Raw genomic sequence first — 19,705 nt, 5'->3', positions numbered from 1 at the left:
AATTTAGGTTAAAAAGATATTATTTGTCCTTGTGAAGCCAAACAGTATAGCAGCAAAGATTTATTTGTTGGTAGAAATACTATAATAGTTAGAATGAAACGTAGACAGAGAAAATCACCGTGCTAGAAAAGATAACTGTTTGTTTTGTTTAAGAAACAACGAGAGAGTTATGTGAAAGAGTCGCCCGGCTAGTAACCAATCACAGCGCAGAAAGCCGGAGCTGCTCCACCAATCCCGACGCTGAAGGCGGAGTTTGTACAGAATACGGGTGGGGTAATGTATTACGCCTTTTTTGAAGTCTCGACGGAAATACAGCTATGAAAAGAAGTGTTCCGGTTAATATGTGTTTATTTATAGAAACTCTGTTTGACGGATCTAATATAAATCCCCGTAGCCACTTAACTGTACTGCTAACATTGCTATTTTTGTAGACATATATTTAAATCCGTAAATAGACCATGATCAGGATGTGTTACTACAGACGTTGTGTGAAATGACGTGGCTGGTGTTACGTTTAATGTTGTCCGTGGCACTGTGACGTCAATCTCCTTTCCACTGCTACTCAGAGACACTCCTTAGGCTAGCATCTACAATAAATACCATTTCCCTTAGCATGGCGAAGTCTCTGTTAAGGGAAATGGTTGTTGTTGTTGTTGTTGTTGTTGTTGTTATTTTTATGTATTAACGTGTAGTATTTAAATATGTAGAAAATAATTCCAGGCTGCCTTTTTTTTTTTTTTTTTTTTTTTTTTTTTTTTTTTTTGAATGGACAGTTTAGCTGAATGTGATGCAAATATTTCAAGAAAAAATAATATATATGAACACTGACTATTTCATTCAATTGAAGTTACATTGTAAATAAATAAATAAAACAAAACAATTAACACAAAACTTGTTAAACACAAGCTGCATTGTGTTTATACCTTAAAATACGTTAGAAATACCGTAAAACCCTTCAAATAACAGCTTGTAGAGGTATATATCTGTCTAGTTTTGATGACTCTGTGGTGACTCTCAGACCGTCCACCTGAAGGATTGACGTGTTGTGCATTCTGAGATGCTTTTCTGCTTACCACGGTTGTACAGACGGGTTGTTTGAGGTATCACAGCCTTACTGTCAGGTCGAACCAGTCTGGCCATTCTCTTCTGACCTCTGTCATCAACAATGATGTTTTTTTTAATTTTTCACACCATTCTGTGTAAACTCTAGAGATTCTGTGGGTGAAAATCCCAGGAGATCAGCAGTTTCTGAAATAATCAAACCAGCCTCTCTGGCACCCACAACCTTGCCGAGGTCAAAGAGTTTTTTCCCCCATTCTGATGTTGGTTTTGAACATTAACCATAGCTCTTGATGTGTATCTGCACCACTTTATGCATCGCACTGCTGCCACATGATTGGCTGGTTGGATAGTTGTACAGGCATTCCTAATAAAGCGGTTTAGGAAAGAATCGGATTAGGGCGAACATGGAGTAAAAATAAAGAAAACTAATAAATGCAGTACGTGTTCTCACTTAACAGTAGCCAAAGCTGTTAAATATGACATGACCATAATAATCAATATTATGTTAATCACTAACATCATGTAGGTTAATGAGCTTACTAGCAAGGTTCAGTGGATTCCAAGTTTTACATCAATATATTATTTCAGCCATGATCGATTCAAAGCAGCAGATCATAATTTATAATGTTCTACATGGGAAATTGTCCATTTGGCACTACGGTAACAAGTTTGACCTAAACACAAATCTGTATAATTGGAGTCAGCCGTTCAAGAAGAGTTAAGCTTCTCAAAATACTTTTTGAGGTCAGGGCTACTTTAATCTTGGTTTCATAGACTTGGAGAGATGAACCAAGTCAGGACATCTTTAAAATGTATACATTTATTTAAAAAATGTATATATATATATGAGAGTTGAAACTGGCCACAAAGCAAGCATTTAAACTAGGAATAAATATAACATTGTGAGTCAAGGTAATAAACTTCTCATTGTGATAATGATGAGTAATTTACAATATATGAGCAATAAAAATAAAATATTGCACCTAACCATGCTCAAGACAAATCCAAAGAAAGAAAACATATATTTTCCTGTCTTATTTACTTACAGATTTTGCTCAATAACCACAAATGCTGAAGGAAGTTTCAAAATCACGCTACAAAATCTGCCATATCTGGGTTTTTCTGTTATCTGGGTTTTTCTATTTACATCTGTAGTGATGTAAGTGACTCTTTTGAAACTGTTTACTGAAGCAGATTGTTAAAATAAGATGACTTTTGCTGCAAGTAAAAGCACTTCAGTGACCCCAATTTCAACTAATCATTTACACCACTATATTATGGTCTCTGTCTAGATTTGAATGTTTGTCTGCAACCTGAGGTCATAAGGTCTCTATATGCTGAAGAAAAAAAAATCTATATATATATATGTATGATTTTGGCAGCCAAAATATGTCTGTCTGTTTACCTTCTTAGTTTTGCACTGAAACTATGAAGGAGTCAGAACTGAACCAAAAAAAAGTCATTAATCAGGGTGAGGTTTTGGTGAATGTACACTGTAGCATGTGTAGCTCAATTATATCTGATTACAAATGTTGATTAATGTGTTACATGTGTAATTGCATCTTTAACATTTGGTTGGTTCTGACCTGTTGTGGGTTGTGGAAACATTCGTGGTTGGTTGTGTGTTTTGGAAAAGGCCTCTGATAAAGTGTCCTGCACTTAATATGTGAAATTTCACAATCGCAAGCAGGAAGCCAGTTCTGATTTAGATCTCCTGGTTTGCCACATGTACATGGTAAACAGGAATTGGACGCAGCAGATCAGCACTGGAACATCTAACATACCTTCAAATTCAACTTGCACCTGCCATTGGCATCCATTAGTTGTTGAAATGTAGCTGACACTCGGGGGGGTTCCCCCAAGGAGTCTGTTGATAAAGAAATCTGATAATAACCCTAGTTTAAATCCAGAGTCAAATTGAACTTGGACTGGTTTATCAATCCAAGGCACTGGATAGGTATCAAACTTAGCACTGGCATAAATGTGTTTGAGTTACTATGTGACTTTCCATTTGCTTCTGAACTACTATTTTTATTTTCTGATTCAGATATGCAGTATGGTTGTCTGCGTGCCGACATGCCTGGGGGAGTCTCAATGTGGTGTTTGAGGTTAGTACACCATGACAGGAGGTCAGTGCACTAGGTCAGGAGGCAAACTCCGCTCGCTGCCAAAACAACACCTCGGAGCCAACATCCTTAGGAAAGTCTTTTTAAGCTAGAGGCAGGGAGTAATACAAGTAAAATCCTGTAGAGGCTATATTCAATTTTGAAGGGCAACAGATTATATGTGTACACCTCAACTTTCCCTCCACATTCCAGTGCCTCATCCTCAATCAGACTTTGGTGGATCGGGCTCTGTGAATGTCTCATGTATGCCCCCTAGAATACTGACCGGCATTCTGTTACCACCAGATTGGAGAAGGACTGCAGAATCATAATGACCTGCAGCACCTGACCCACCTCCTTTTTGGGGGCAATCCACTTAGAAGTGCCCCAGCTCACCACAAACACAGCCCTACTCCAGCTGCAACAATCTACAGAAAAAAAGGAAAAGTAGAGCACTGTGTAAAACATGTACCCACAGTACGCCACACCCCATCACCCGCATACTGCTCCGCAACCCCCTCATCTCAGTGGCATGTATGCAGGTCTGAAAAGCACCGCAGGAGATGGCACGTACTTATTCTGTAAAGCTGGAGTTGACAGGGTCTTCGTTTCGGGTGTATTAATTATTGTTGTCCAATTGAAATCTGTAATATACTGACTCAACAATTCATCAGTGATCTATGTGCAATAACATATGCACTTGCGCGAGTTTGGTGGGATTTGGTAGGTGATTTGAAAGTGCAACAGACAAACAAAACACCCACCCACCCAATACCCCCCCAACACAGACACAGACACACACATACACTCACATAACACATTTGATCTATTATAGCGATATGGCGCTTGCGGGAAGTTTATTTATGTTAATGCTGAGACGTGAGACATGCTGAACTTTTATTTATACTATCATCTTCTGTGTGCTTTTGCAGTGTCAGGCTACAAAGACTTTCATTTGAATATACTATGCTAATCGTAATGTTTATATAATGTGTAATGCTAATTTAATATGATAATATCTTGTGTTATCATACTTTTCTCCTAGTATACTGTTTACCTTATATACAGCGCATTACTGTCCCCCTACAACCTATCATTTTCTTCATATGCCAGATTCATAAAACAGCATATAGTTGAATGTCCTAGATGTGGATGCCACCTGATAAAATTGTTACTCAGGCAAATATAACTCATCTTTTGTGGTTTGTACTGTACTCTGTCTCAGGCCGAGCATACCCAGTGTGTTCTGATACCGTTTAGATATTTCCCTCAGCTCATCGAGGACTTTTTAAAAGCACACCAAATGCATCTCAGTTTGTGAAGCATTACAAAACATGCTGATAATACCTTGCCAACCTCAAAAGATCACCTAGTTCTTGGTGCAGGGCGGCGTAAAGTATGGAAGGAGTGTTGCTTAAATAAGGTCTGTGAAGACATGGTTTGCCAAGTTTAGTGTGGCTCACTCATGTGACCTGCACAGAGCCCTGACCTCAACCCCACTGAAGACCTTTGGGATGAACTGGAATGCCAAATGCACCCCGGCTTCCTAGAACCGACATCAGTTCCTGATCTGACTAACTCTCTTGTGGCCGAATAGGCAAATCCTCACATCCACGCTCTAAAATCTAGCGGAAAGCCTTCCCACGAGAGTGGACGTTATTATAACAGCAAACGGGGAGAAAATCTGTCTGGGATGTTCAACAAGCACGTATTGGTGAGATGGTCAAGTGTCCACAAATGACTATGATGCCATATAGTGTATGTTTGTTTGTGCAAAAATGTGCTTCTGAATTGGGGAGTTTGGCAGGTCAGTACTCCAGGTTAAATGTGTAACAGACCAGCCACAACCCACACACTATCTGACAGAGCTGTGTAATAAGCCACATAGGGCTGACAGGAAGTCTGTTTGTGTAGATTAATTTAGCACTTGCTGCAGTTCTCATAACTAACCTAAACAAGACATTCTCTACTTTTATTTAGACTCCATATAACCTCTAGTGTCTATTTGAAATGGCTTTCTTGTATTTGATTGAACCAAAATCTCCCAATAAACTATGCTCATACACCCCGATCAGCCATAACATTAAAACCAGCTGCCTAAAATTGTGCAGGTCCCCCTTTGTGCCATCAAAACAGCTCTGAACCCCTGAGGCACTGACCCCATAAGACTTGTGGTATCTGGCACCAAGACGTTAGAAGCAGATCCTTGAAAGTCCTGTAAGTTGTGAGGTGGGGCCTCCATGTATCTGACTTGTTTGTCCAGCACGTCCTACAGAAGCTCGATCAGATTGAGATCTGGGGAATTTAGAGGTCGAGTCAACACCTTGAAAACTGTCATGTTCCTCAAAACATTCGTAGACAATTTTTGCATTGTGGCAAGGTGCATCATCCTGCTGAAAGAGGCCACTGCCATTAAGGAATACCATTACCATGAAGGGCTGTACATGGTTCATAGCATTGTTTAGGTATGTGGTACATGTCAAAGTATCATCCACATGAATGCAGGGACCCAAGGTTTCCCAGCAGAACATTACCCAGCCTCCGCTCTGCCACTGCCATAGTGTACCATAGGGTATCCAGGTGCCATCTCTTCCCCAGGTAAGCGACGCACACGCACCCGGCCGTCCACATGATGGAAAAGATTCATCAGACCAGGCCACCTTCTTCCAGTGCTCCATCATCCAGTTCTGATGCTCATGTGCCCGTTGTAGGTGCTTTTGGCGGTGGACAAGTCCCATACACAGGAAGCTGTGATGCACTGTGTTCTGACTCCTTTCTATCATAGCCAGCATTAACCTTTTCAGCAATTTGTGCTACAGTAGCTCTTCTGTGCGATCGGACAAGATGGGATAGTCTTCGCCTCGGCATGCGTATCAGTGAGCAACTGCATACCGGGAACACCACACAAAACCTGCAGTTTTGGATATACTCTGACCGAGTCATCTAGACATCACAATCTGGTCCTTGTCAAAGTCACTCAGATCCTTACACTTGCCCATTTTTCTTGATTCCAACACATCAAGTTCGAGAACTGACTGTTCACTTGCTGCCTAATAAATATATCCCAGCCCATGACAGGTGCCACTCTAAACGAGATAATCAATGTTATTCACTTCACCTGTCACTGGTTTTAAAGTTATGGCTGATACTCAAGAAATATTTCTCTCATTTTAAATGTAGAAATTTTCTGAACAAACAACCACAAATACTCGAATTATTTGTTGATTGAGATGTTACCTGTTGACTTCTATTGATGTTTATTTAAGATGTATTTTCTGCATATACTGCAAAGCTTCCTAAAGATAAAACCAAGTACTATAAAACAGACCGAGCTTACCCATTTATGTCTGATGATAAATATCTTTCCATGTCTTATCAGATAAGTGCTGAGAGGCAGGAAGCCAAGAAGTGTTGAACTGCAGAAACTAGATAGTGTAGAAAATAAATAATGGCCTGGGGATGTAATAAACATTGAGTAAATCTAAATGCTATTTAGTAGCATTTATATTCAAAGAGTACGGTGTGTTTTCCTTGCACATAAAGGATAAGACTTGGTCCTAATTTGCATCACTGTATTCCAGTAAATTTTTAACAGGCTCTGAAGTGTACATTGTCTTCGTCACACAAATATCCACTTGGACAAGGCACAAGGAAAGTGTAACGGAAAGTGGATTTTAGAGTCCTAACACTCAACCTTAACAGGAACAACAGTGTAGTGTCTGGAAGGAGACATTCATTTTGGAGAACCCGCCATAGTTCTTTGACTGTAGCAGTAGCTTTTTGATTATTACATTCAAAATCCAGCAGAATTCATTATGTTTTTTCTGTCTGTTATGTAATATGTCCCATTCTTTACTGACATACAAACATTTCACTGTAACTTTTTTGGGTTTTTTTTTGGAAAACTAATGTTTGGAAATACAACATGGTTTTGTACTGACTCAATAATGGAGAAGTCTTAAAATAAACACACACACACACACGCATACGTGTGTGTGTGTGTGTGTGTGTGTGTGTGTGTGTGTGTGTGTATATATATATATATATATATAAACACACACACACACACACACACACACATATATATATATATATATATATATATATATATATATATATATATATATATATATATATATATATATATATATATATAAACACACACACACACACACACACACACATATATATATATATATATATATATATATATATATATATATATATATATATATATATATAAAATAAATGTACATAAAACACACACAGAGGGATGATATGGTAAAGATATGATCAGAGAGTGAACATAATGAGGATCTGAAACGCCAAACAAACCACAGAGAGAGAGCGATAGTGAGTGATAGAGAGAGAGAGGGGTGTGTGTGTGTGTGTGCGTGTGTTCTCAGTTTCTCTTGCTCAACATACTACAATCAACAACTTTTGACAGCTCCAGGTACAGATCTTTATTCCGTCTACTTATAAAAATAACTTATTAATGTAAACAGTAGTATATGCAACTTATTTATTAAATACAGTGCGCTCCACTAATATTGGCGCCCTTGGTAAATACCAGCAAAGAAGGCTGTGAAGCCGAAAAGGCGTTTGATATGGTAGAATGGGATTATTTTTTTAAGATTTTGGAAGTGTATGGGTTCGGGGATACTTTCATTGGTTGGATTAAGCTACTTTATAGACACCCGGTAGCGGCAGTACAAACAAATGGACTAATTTCAGATTATTTTACTCTAGATAGGGGCACCCGGCAGGGTTGCCCTCTTTCCCCATTATTGTTCAGTCTTGCCCTGGAACCGTTAGCAGCGGCGATAAGAAAGGAGAATGATTTTCCAGGGGTGGTGGCGGGAGGTGTGGCGCATAAGCTTTTGCTTTATGCAGATGATATTTTATTATTCGTCTCTGACCCTACTAGATCTATGCCTTCCTCCACAGAATTATTAATTCCTTTTCCAAATTCTCAGGATACAAAGTCAACTGGTCTAAATCCGAAGCTTTGGCTCTGACAGCGTACTGTCCTGTAACGGCCTTTCAGACTGGTGCCTTCCAGTGGCCCAAACAGGGCATTAAGTATTTGGGTATTTTATTTCCAAAATTTTTTAAAAATTTGTCCGATTTAGTTAGTGTTAATGTTGACCCGTTAATAAAAAGGTTTTCGAGTGATGTAGACAGGTGGTCTTCTTTACATTTATCTATGATCGGGAAGGTTAATGTTATTAAAATGAGTTGTATTCCAAAATTCAGTTACCTGCTGCAATCTCTCCCTATAGATGTCCCTCTTTCTTATTTCAAGCAATTTGAGAGTATAGCAAAGTCTTTTATTTGGAATGGTAAGCGTCCCAGGTTAAATTTCAATAAGTTACATAGGCCGGTTGACAAGGGTGGGCTAGGCCTACCCAAGGTTCTGTTTTGTTATTATGCGTTTGGTCTCAGACATTTGTCTCATTGGTCACTTCCACCTGAGAGAGCCCCTCCCTGGTTCTGCATTGAACAAGAAGTTCTTGCCCCTATTTTGCCACTGCAAAGCCTTTCCATTAATCTAACCAGAGAAGTTAAATCACACCCCGTTATTTCACATCTGCACTCAGTGTGGACAAGAGTGTCCAGAGTGTTTGATTCTGATATTTATCTCAATGTTGCTTCGAGCCTATGGCTAAACCCCAACTTACGTATTAATAAGTCCCCTTTTTGTTGGTCAGAGTGGATCATGAGGGGGGTTAATACACTTGGTGATCTTTATGAGAGTGGTGTGATGATATCTTTTGAAAAATTGGTTCAACATTTTGGGATCCCCAGATCTCAGTTTTTTTTAGGTATCTTCAACTACGCCACTTGCTCTGTACTATTTTTGGGAGTAGCATGCACCCCCCTAAAGCAGCAGATACTCTGGGAGAGGTGATTTCTGCTTTTGGAAGAGGGCATGAAGCATCAGTGTATTACTCCTTACTGATTCAGAGTCTAGGGGACGGAGTTTCGACCACTCTTGAGAGATTATGGGAGAAAGATTTAAATTTGGAATTGGGGGAGGGAGACTGGGCTAGGATTTTAAAAAATATAAAAACTACATCTAGATACGCAAGGGTGCGCCTTATACAATTTAAGATTTTACATCGGTTCTATTGGACGCCCTGTAAATTGTATAGGCTCAGTCTTAAAGACACACCCAACTGCTGGCGATGCCATTCAGAAGATGGAGACACCACCCATGTTTTTTGGGGGTGTCGTAAGATCCAAGAATTTTGGTGGAAGGTGCAGAGCTTTGTACGTGAGGTGTTGAACACTCAGATCTCGTTCTTCCCTAGACTCTGTATTTTGGGAGATGGGGAGGTCACAAAATTGGAGGATAGGTACAAAAAAGATTGGGTTTTGACCAGTGTGATGATTGGTAGACAGGTTATTTTAAGGGAATGGAAATCAGATGGAGCGCCCTCATTTCCAGAGTGGTGTATGGAGATGGGGAGGGTGGCGGCCTTTGAGGAGGGGTCGAGCAGAAGGATTGGAGTTGGGAATTCCTTCAGGAAGAAATGGAGCAGTTATTTGGCGTTTTTGGGAGACTCTCGAGGAGGGGCAGTGGAGAGTATAATTTAGGGTTTAGTCTATGATTATACTTGATTATTGTATTTAATTAATTAATTGTGTGTATTTTTATTGATTTTTTAAATTTTTTTTTGGATATGTGAGTTTATATTCTGTTGACCACAGGGGTGTTTGTGAGGGGACCAGGGTGGGGTGGGAGGTTGGTAAGGGGAGGGGTTATAGTGAGGATTTATGTTAAAATAGTTTGATTCATTATATATGTTGTTTGTCTATTTGTGTTAACTTGTGAATCAATAAAAGTGTTAATTACAAAAAAAAGAAGGCTGTGAAAATTAGTTTTTATTGTTTAACCTTTTGATCTTAAAAAAATTCACAAAAAGACTCTGCTCTCATGGATATCAAACAATTGCACCCTTTTAGTCAGTACTTTGTGCTAGCTCTCTTTGCCAAGATAACAGCTCTGAGTCTTCTTTTATAATGCCTGATGAGGTTGGAGTATACATGGCGAGGAATCTGAAACCGTTCCTCCATACAGAACCTCTCCAGATCCTTCACATTTTGAGGTCCATGCTGGTGGACTCTCCTCTTCAGTTCACCCCACAGGTTTTCTATGGGGTTCAGGTCAGGGGACTGGGATGGTCATGGCAGGACCTTGATTTTGTGGTCAGTAAACCATTTTTGTGTTGATTTTGATGTATGTTTTGGATCATTGTCCTGCTGGAAGATCCAACCACGGCCCATTTGAATTTTTCTGGAAGAGGCAGTCAGGTTTTCATTTAATATCTGTTGATATTTGATAGAGTCCATGATGCCATGTATCCTAACAAACTATCCAGGTCCTTTGGCAGAAAAACAGCCCCAAAACATTAAAGAGCCACCACCATATTTAACCGTGGGCATGAGGTACTTTTCCATATGGCTACCTTTCTGTGTGCTCCAAAACCACCTCTAGTGTTTGTTACCAAAAAGCTCTATTTTGTTTTCATCTGACCATAGAACCTGATCCCATTTGAAGTTCCAGTAGTGTCTGGCAAACTGAAGACTCTCGAGTTTGTTTTTGGATGAGAGTAGAGGCTTTTTTCTTGAAACCCTTCCAAACAACTTGTGGTGATGTATGTGACTTCGGATTGTATTTTTGGAGACCTGACCCCAAGACGCAACTAACTTCTGCAATTCTCCAGCTGTGATCCTTGGAGATTTTTTGGCCACTCAAATCATTCTCTTCACAGTGCGTTGAGACAATTTCTTTAACAAAAGATCAAAAAGTTAAACAATAAAGACAATGTTTCATAGCCTTCTTTGCTGATATTTACCAAAGATGCTAATATTAGTAGAGGGCACTGTAATTAATCGCAACAGGTTTGTGCTGGTTTGCTTTAACCGCCATGAATGACGGTGACGGCTTTTCAGTGATGTAGTCTTCTGACAGATGAGTATTAAAAATAATAACGTTGTATTTTACAGAAAAAGAAGATGAGATGCAGTCTTTTTTTCCAGTTGTTCGTCTGTTTTTCTCACCTAAGGGGAACGCTGATGTGCCTGAATATGACAGATGGTACTCATTGTTCCACCATTTAACCCTCATGTTCTGTTCACTGCATAGCAATGGCATGTCCCATTGACCCAGGCCATCTCTTAAAATGTAAACAGTTTTAGATGTACATTTTCGTTTCATTCTAATTTACTATTTCTATTACCAGCAATATAAATGGCATGAAGTGTGTGCACAGGTGGGAGCGTAAATAAGAGGTTTACAGACCAGTACATTTTTGAACAAATTGATCTTTTAGGTCTCTTTAGATATTTTTTTAATTATTAATTTTTGTGCGTAAATTTTATAGCACGACTTTGTGTGTGTGTGTGTGTGTGTGTGTGTGTGTGTGTGTGTGTGTGTGTGTGTGTGTGTGTGTGCACGTAGGTCATAATTACAGGTTGGAGTGTTTGAGCGATTATCTCTACACCATCAGGTGTGAGTTGAACATGACCTCTGAGCCAGGACCCCGTGATGCCCTCTGCTGGCTGGAATTCCATTATGAATCGTGATTATTTCAAAGCTTCATACATATTCAAATGAGGGGTGGGGTTATACAATGTTCCAAACCTGAAAGTTTTACCTTTAACATTATGCGATCACTGATCAGATGCATGCCTCATTCACTGTGACTGACAAACACATAGGCCACACCTCCTTCACTGTGACTGACAGACACATAGGCCATGCCTCCTTCACTGTGACTGACAGACACATAGGCCACGCCTCCTTCAGGTCAACGATATTTTACACAATTAAAACAAACAAAGTTGTTTTTGTGTGTGTGTGTGTGTGTGTGTGTGTGTGTGTGTGTGTGTTCTATATTTACTGGGTGCAACTGTTGTAATATTGAACAGGGAGACATTCGAGTGTGCGTTCACGTCCCAGACATACTCATGGCTGTGCGTGCTGAACCTGTATACACGGGTTGAACACACGTTCATGGACACGGACATCTTCCAGATCTCGCTTAACTACAGTTTCCATGGCAACAATGGATCAACAGTGCTGAAGAAAGACTACATGCCAGTAAAGAACAGTAAGAACCACACACGCACAGAGGTACAAATACACTCCTTGTTTATATGTTCATATGACGTGTGCATTTTGCAGTTCAGCCTGTCCCACCATCGAAGCTGATGTTGCTATGGAAACCAGATGAGGCTGTTTTCCACTGGCTCAGCGGCTATAATGAAAACGTGATGCTCGTCCCGTTCCTCCAGTACCAACTCAGCATACACAGAACGAACAAGGTGTGTGTATGAAGCTGTAGAGTACATCTGATACCACAGTTTATTCACCCCATTAACATTTAGCATTTGAGTTAAGGTCAGGTGGTGGTGACATGACATCGACTAACACTGTGTGTATTAGGAGCACACAGTGCAGGAATGAGGGGCTTGTCTTGATTTTGCCCAGAGACAAATGTCCCTGAGTCAGTAAGGGTAGATTTTATGTTAAAGCTAACCAGCTAATTGAAAACGTGACCAATGGGTTACTTCATATTTACTGATTTTAATTAGCCCATACAATAAATACAGAATAGAACACTGGAGACTCCTTTCATAAACGTTAAATAAACGTGTCCTCGCAGAAAACGTCACAGCTTTTTAATCCGTGTCCTCAATACAACAGGCCTGTGTGCGTTATTACTACAGAAACGATAACGTATTGGAACGAGCACTTTGATATAAATCAGCTGGAAACTACTGCCGGGGCTGATGTTATAAAAAATAACCGATCGACGCTGATCGAATTTAACTTATGCTTGGATTTTGTTGTCACGTGGCAAAAGCAGGACATGTAGGGTGTGGGAACGTATTTTTAGCAAGGAGTGCTGTCACCACAAAGAGGATACACGCCTGTGAGTGTGTCCACAAACAAAAATAAAAAGCCTTCAGCAACATGTTGAACCCACTTCCTGTCAGTAACCCAAATCCGTTATCATTAAAATCAGACATAAAATATCTAGAATGTGCTGAAACACCTCAACAGGTTTACTATTCCTGTAGTTTACAGTAACAGGAAATTTGTTTCTATTAGTGTAATAAATGCGGCACGGGGTTGTATTGGCGTTTGATCTCCAAGGTTCTATCCTGAGTTCAGGTTACCATCTGAGTGAAGTTTCACATGTTCTCTCTCCGTGTCCATATGGGTTTCCTCTGGGTTCTCCGGTTTCCTTCAACTCTCCAGTATATTTGGATTAGCCAGTGAATTGTCCTAGGTGTGTGTGTGTGTGTGTGTGTGTGTTTGTGATGCAGTAGGCTTGCACACTATCCAGCATGTCCCTGCTTTCTTCCTAGTGTTTCAGGGATAGAATTAACGGTTTAATATAGAGGGTTTTTATTACCACCTTGTCAATGTCGCTCTCCATGGAAAGCATTTTGTAAAAGATTAATATATTTGTACGTGAATAAATCCAAGATCTATTCAAGGCCTAGAAAGCTGGTCCAGGTTATGGTGGCTTGCTCTCTTGGAAATAGCAATTTCAAGGAATATTACCGTTAAAAATATCAGGGAAACAGATAGCGATAAAAAAAAAAAGCACTAACACTGGAGACTCCTTCCAAAAGCCTAAAAAACGTCACTTCGCCATTATCAACAGTTAGCTAACTACCCAATTAGCAAATTACATTTGTTACAATTGGAATCGAATAAATAATAACACAATTATTTTTTGTAATAGATGTGGTGATATTTAGACATCTTTAATTTTTATATGATGACTTCTCTAACAGATAATGCTTACTTAGTGTGTGTGTGTGTGTGTGTGTGTGTGTGTGTGTGTGTGTGTGTGTGTGTTGTGGTTTGGGTTATATCCATGGTGGATTAATGACAGAGAGATGTTGGTGATGGTTGTGGTTGCTGTAATGTGACCTACATAGTGAATAGGGTTTATATTGTGGGTCGCATTAACCATGTAAAGGGGTTTTTGGTGTTTTTTTTTTTTTTTAATCATCACGTATGTGGCCTATATCGTGTATAGGGTGTGTGGTGTGAGACATACACAGTGGACTGAGGAAGGGTAGTTGATCATGGTTTTGAACCTGACAAATGGTGCACAGGTGTGATTTCCTTCTCTTATTCACGTGTCGAAGGTTATAATCGGCGTATGTTTGCAGGTGTTGGACGTCCACTCCTTTCAAACCAATGTGTCGGTGCCGATGTCCACATTTGAGCCTGACACTAACTACACAGCACACTTGCGCTCAGCGCCTTATGGGACATCTTACAAGGGCGTTTGGAGTCACTGGGGTCCCGCCATTTACTGGAGAACTAGACGCACTAAAAGTAAGTATTTGTCTCCGTTGGTTGTATCACATGACTTAAATCCCTCCACCAATTGGCTAATTGGTTTCCTCGGTTTGTTTCTTTGGTGTGCAGAAGTAAAACTTGATACAGCAGCTACGGGCCCAGGTGAGCCGATATGGATGTTCTTTAATAATTTTAAAAATTCAGTGCATTGGCAAATCGCTCTGGTATACGAGGAATAAAACACTTGGGACATGCTGTTATTGAAAAATATTCAACTTCAGAATGTCACTTCATGTCTGGCCGCATCACACCGCCCCATTGTTGATTTATTTTTCTATGACCCTATCATGTTTTATTCCATATTAAGCACACTCTTGTATTTCATTTGTATAAATCGGTAACGCAGGTATCAATTTGACATCAAAAGAGGACATGGAGAGATTTTTTAATTAGCATATCCACGCCTATTTATAGATCCTGGCATTTAAAAAAATTTTATGTTTGAATATTTTCAATGGTTTTTATTAAAAAAAAAAAAAAAAAAAAAACCCACAATATTATACCTATCATGTGTTGTAATGTTATATTTTTGACATATGGCCAGTGTGTATGTGTGTGAAGTGTGTTCTGTGTGTGTTTAGAAGCAGACCCTCTGGATATGTCTTACGCTAGAGTCTGGCTGGCTCTGTTCTTACTGCCGCTGATATTGTTCTGCTACTTTTCATACACCAGGTGAGTCTTTCCTCCTCTATCTATCTATCTATCTATCTATCTATCTATCTATCTATCTACCTGTCTATCAGTCTACAATGCTGCAAAAACTCACTGTACCCTGGTGAGCAAAGAATACCCGCAATGCACTATGATATTTTAAGACACTACTTGGCCTATATCGTGAATTGGGTGTGTGATAACCCTCAAGACCTGCTCTTTTATCTAAGACATAACTATTACCATAAGCTTTGACTGAACACTGGGACTGTGTCTGAGTCCCTGAACTTATTCAGAGCCTTCAATATTCGAGGTACCAACAAAGCATGCTAAGTCATAGCGTGTTATGTTTACATTGATACCATTTTTAAACTATATTGTTACTCTTTGGCACCTATCTTTTGTAATAACTGTTATATCGGACACTTCCACACTAAAACTGTGTACTGGTTGGTGCTACACTGTCTCTTACTGTGCTTATTGTCCTGTTGTAGTAGTATCGAACTGTCCCATGTTGTTAGCACACGTTTGCACGTGCACTTTGTGTAGAATGTGTAGATCTTATATAGTTCGGTGTCGTCTCATGTGGGTAGTGTGTTGTTTTATGTAGCACCATGGTCCTAGAGGAATTTTGTTGTGTTTCACCATGTACTGTACCAGCTGTATATGGTTGAAATAACAAAGAACCACTTGAACTTTACACTGAAGTAGGCATGGCGGATCATAAAAGACCAGAATTATCCATATAGGACCAATTAAGTAAAACACAGATGCAGAGATGAACAAAGTTATTGTGCTTTGTTCTCATGAACACAGTAGACTGATGATGGAGGTAAGTTGATTGTTTTTTTCCCCCAGGTGGAAAAGGTATGTACTGAACCCAGGTCCTGCTCCTCATATTGGAGATTTCAAAGTAAGTCTAATATTTTTGCTCAGTTTAAATGTTTTAGCTGACCAGTAAACATCTGCCCATCTTTTGTTGAATATTAAATAGCTTTCTAGTCAATGTTTATACTCACAACATCGTTATGAGGGCCAATTTACATTTAGTCCAACGTCAGTTAAGCTAACAAAATAATTTAGGAAATGTTTAAGGTTTGGAAATGTTTGAAAAAAGAAAGAGCTCTATTATATTTGACCTTATCTCGGATGCTAAACTGTGTATGTGTGTATTCTCAGTGTTTGGGGATGCTGCCAGAGAATGTGGGTGAACTGTTACAAAAGGAGGAGTCTCTACAGATTGACCACTTGACTGAAGAACCGAATCCCACCCAGTATAAAAACATGAGTAACGTTAATGACAGCTCAGGCCACACCCACATCACTGGCTCACCCAGATCTCCAAGCACTCCTCAGTTTTCTGTGGATTCAAAGGTCAGCATGAGTAGCTGGATGCAGGTTTTGATGTCAGCAGAGAACGGGAGTGTGACGTACAGCGATGACTACTGCACGCTCTCGCACGCCCTTAGTGAACATGCTGTTAACACACACAAGCACTAAACAGGACAACACGTGTATTCTGAACAACCGCATACAAGCTGGGAATGTTCACAGGTATCACACCCACACCTTAATGATGACACGTCTTTATACAGCAGTTAATAGTTGCTTGACTGAAGGAGGACATTTTGGACTTTGAAATGAAAGCATTTTTCTGGAAAGCATCGTATTATTGTAATAATCGTCATCAGCAGCAGCGTTTCATTTGATTGCATTTCTATCAGAACTTCTGCTCACAGAAAGGTAGCAAAGCTCAGCTCACTGTTGTGATACTCCCTCAGTAACTCAGCCTCAGATTTTGCTCCCACAATCCAATGAATGTATCAAATCTTTTGTGCACTTTTCTGGCCACAAGCTTCAGAATCTTGAAAGTGGGTTATTTCCAGCAAGAAAGGAAAGTGAGCTTCTTGGAAACCCATATTTGAAAGATATTCCAGATGCCATCCACCCCAAAGGAATTTTGAACAATCCCACCCACTCCCAAGAAATCCCTGCCTGCACAATCGGGCCTGCTCCAAAAGGAATTTTCGACCAATCCAGCTCGCTCTCAAAGAAATTCGGAACTATCCCACTCACTCCTGAAGCAATTCAGAATAATCCAGTCCATTCCCAAAGTAATTCTCACCAACCCCGCCCACCCCAGAAGGAATTATGCTTGCTCTCAAACAAGTTCTGAACAATCCCACCCACTCCTGAAGGAACTGTGAAAGGAATTCTGGACAATCCCATCCACTCCCGAAGAAATTCTGACCAATCCTGCCTGTTCCTACATGTATATGTCTGCAATATCGTCTAATGTGCTTAGTCATTTAAACGACACCCATGATGACCAGAATATAGCATATACCATGGATGAATGGATGTGGTAAAGACGAAATCCGCTGTATCCAATACGTTCCTATGTTAATGAACCTGGCCTGACTGTCCTAAGAGATTCATATCTAAACTAATTTATTTCCCAGACATTCATTAGACATTAAACAAAGCAGTAACTAGAAAGGGACAAAAAGTATTCATGTGCATTTCTTTAATACATCACATTTGTAATTGTTGGCAAATCGCTTTACTCCTTGCATATTTGTCATATCGTTTTGGAAGTTGAAGTCGTAGGTTTAAGAAGAACTTTCTCGTGTTGGCTGGTTCTGTATATCATATACTGCTGCACTCACGTCACGTCTGAGAATTTGGGAGGACATAAAATCTTCATTATTTAGAACAATTTATGCAAGTTAATTGCTAAGTAAATAAGTTTATTAAATACCATGTATCAGTATATCTATCTTTTGTCTAACTCCTATTATCAAGTCTCACCAAAAATAAAGGTCTTTATACACTTCATTGTGTATTATGTTTAATAAAATAAAATCACAGAATGTGTGGAAGTACAACATTTTTCCCTTTCCCGCACCCCCTGACAATTCTACATCCTAACATGAGCCGTATAGATTTAACCACTAATAAAGTCTAAGCAGATATTATTTATTTTTTATTCGTATAACTCGTTCAATTTAATCGTGGTGTAAAATGTCTCACATATGTGTGCCGGCATGTAACACTCAACACTACCTGAACACATTTAACATGGATACATACAAAACAAGACTAAAACCTAAGCATGTTATGGCACGTCCTGATAAAAATTTTTTAAACACATCCAATTTACATTTTACGTTGTTTTAAATCTCTTACATTTTACCCCAAAAGGCATAAGGTAAGAAAAACACAGTGGCTGATTAGATTGTCGTGACCCTGGCTGCAGTCATAACAAACGCCACGGCAGTCTGGAGATCATAGGGCAGAGGTTTCAATAAGTACTTTTCGAATGACTCAAGATAGTACTATCTTTCTAAGGAGGAATTAGTTTCACGTGTATACCAAATATAGGCATTTTCCTATATCTACACTTTAAAATAAGTAATAAAGCACTTGCAGGGGCATGCCGTTATAGGCGAATAATCAATGGGGGTGTGATGCAGACTGACACGAAGTTGATTTGCCTTTAAAAGCATTTTAAAGAGCGACGTACTTTTTATACGTTTATAGTTTAACATTTTGGAACATCTCGCGAAATATGTTGGCTCCTGCAATAAATCTTCATACCAGACAATTTAATAAGACAAAAAACAAACAAACCGCAAGGCTCACCATCACGCAAACTAACTTTACCTGTGATTAAAGAATGAGCTGACACCGGAGACTCCTTCCATAAATTTTAAACGAACAGCTCTTCACAGGAAAACAATTCAACGATGTTAATCTGTGTCTGTAGACTGTCTGGTGTACGAGTCGCTTTGGATGTCGATACTATAGAAACGATAATTTTGTTAATTTAAATCTGGGGCTTCTGACTAACCAGAATCGAGAACTCGTATAAGATCTGGCTGAATTCTCAGACCTGGTGAAGTAAGTGACTGACTGGAATCGAATGTTTTTAAATGCATCTCGAGTCCTCATGTAAACTGATACCCTGAAAAAGCGCTGACGTACCGCATGAAGGTGCAAGTACAGATTCTTATGATCTCACCAAAACTGAGAGCAAAAGTTTCTACAAAAATGAGCAAAAACCTCAGAGTAAGATGAAGCTTTAAGAATTTTGATACCATTTCTGACAAGAAACAATGTAGTAAAGAGTAATTGATAATGATATACTACTACTACTACTACTACTACTAATAATAATCATCATCATCATCAGTAGCCTAAATATAATTGAGATTTGTTTGATTGTGGATTGAGACAATCGTTTTGTAGAAAGATCTTTATTAAACCAACAAAGAACGCAGGACACATGTTCCCATCATTAACAAACGAGAGAAAAAAAAAAAAAGCTATCCTGGTGAGTATGAGTAAGTCTGACCCTACGATGACCCCAAATGTACAATTAGTCAACTTAAACCAGCGTTCGCGTGCGTTGGAGTGGCAGCCACTCGGTACAGACCGGAACAGCAGAGAAATCACCACAACTGATTTAAACTCTTAAGCTAATGTTTTT

At 39.4% G+C, this 19,705-nt stretch overlaps 1 protein-coding gene across 3 annotated transcripts; it reads left to right on the top strand.

Moving 5' to 3' along the window:
* Positions 1–7,528: 7,528 nt before the first annotated feature.
* LOC108264536 (interleukin-4 receptor subunit alpha) lies at positions 7,529–18,086 on the top strand. Of its 3 annotated transcripts, XM_017466146.3 has the most exons (10): positions 7,529–7,620; positions 11,181–11,271; positions 11,635–11,755; positions 12,105–12,286; positions 12,361–12,500; positions 14,370–14,538; positions 14,632–14,664; positions 15,144–15,234; positions 16,072–16,126; positions 16,393–18,086. In XM_017466146.3, exons 2-10 carry the CDS (start codon positions 11,190–11,192, stop codon positions 16,711–16,713), a joined length of 1,194 nt encoding a protein of 397 aa, XP_017321635.1. In that variant the 5' UTR covers positions 7,529–7,620; positions 11,181–11,189; the 3' UTR covers positions 16,714–18,086. The 3 variants fall into 3 exon arrangements, with proteins under 3 accessions (XP_017321635.1, XP_017321652.1, XP_017321662.1); XM_017466163.3 differs by lacking the exon at positions 14,632–14,664; XM_017466173.3 differs by lacking the exons at positions 7,529–7,620; positions 11,181–11,271 and adding an exon at positions 11,275–11,358.
* Positions 18,087–19,705: the final 1,619 nt, after the last annotated feature.

Source organism: Ictalurus punctatus, chromosome 1, assembly GCF_001660625.3.
Source record: "Ictalurus punctatus breed USDA103 chromosome 1, Coco_2.0, whole genome shotgun sequence".
Classification (NCBI taxonomy): domain Eukaryota; kingdom Metazoa; phylum Chordata; class Actinopteri; order Siluriformes; family Ictaluridae; genus Ictalurus; species Ictalurus punctatus.
Note: the sequence above shows the minus strand (reverse complement) of the source record. Positions and strands in the feature narration are given on the sequence as shown.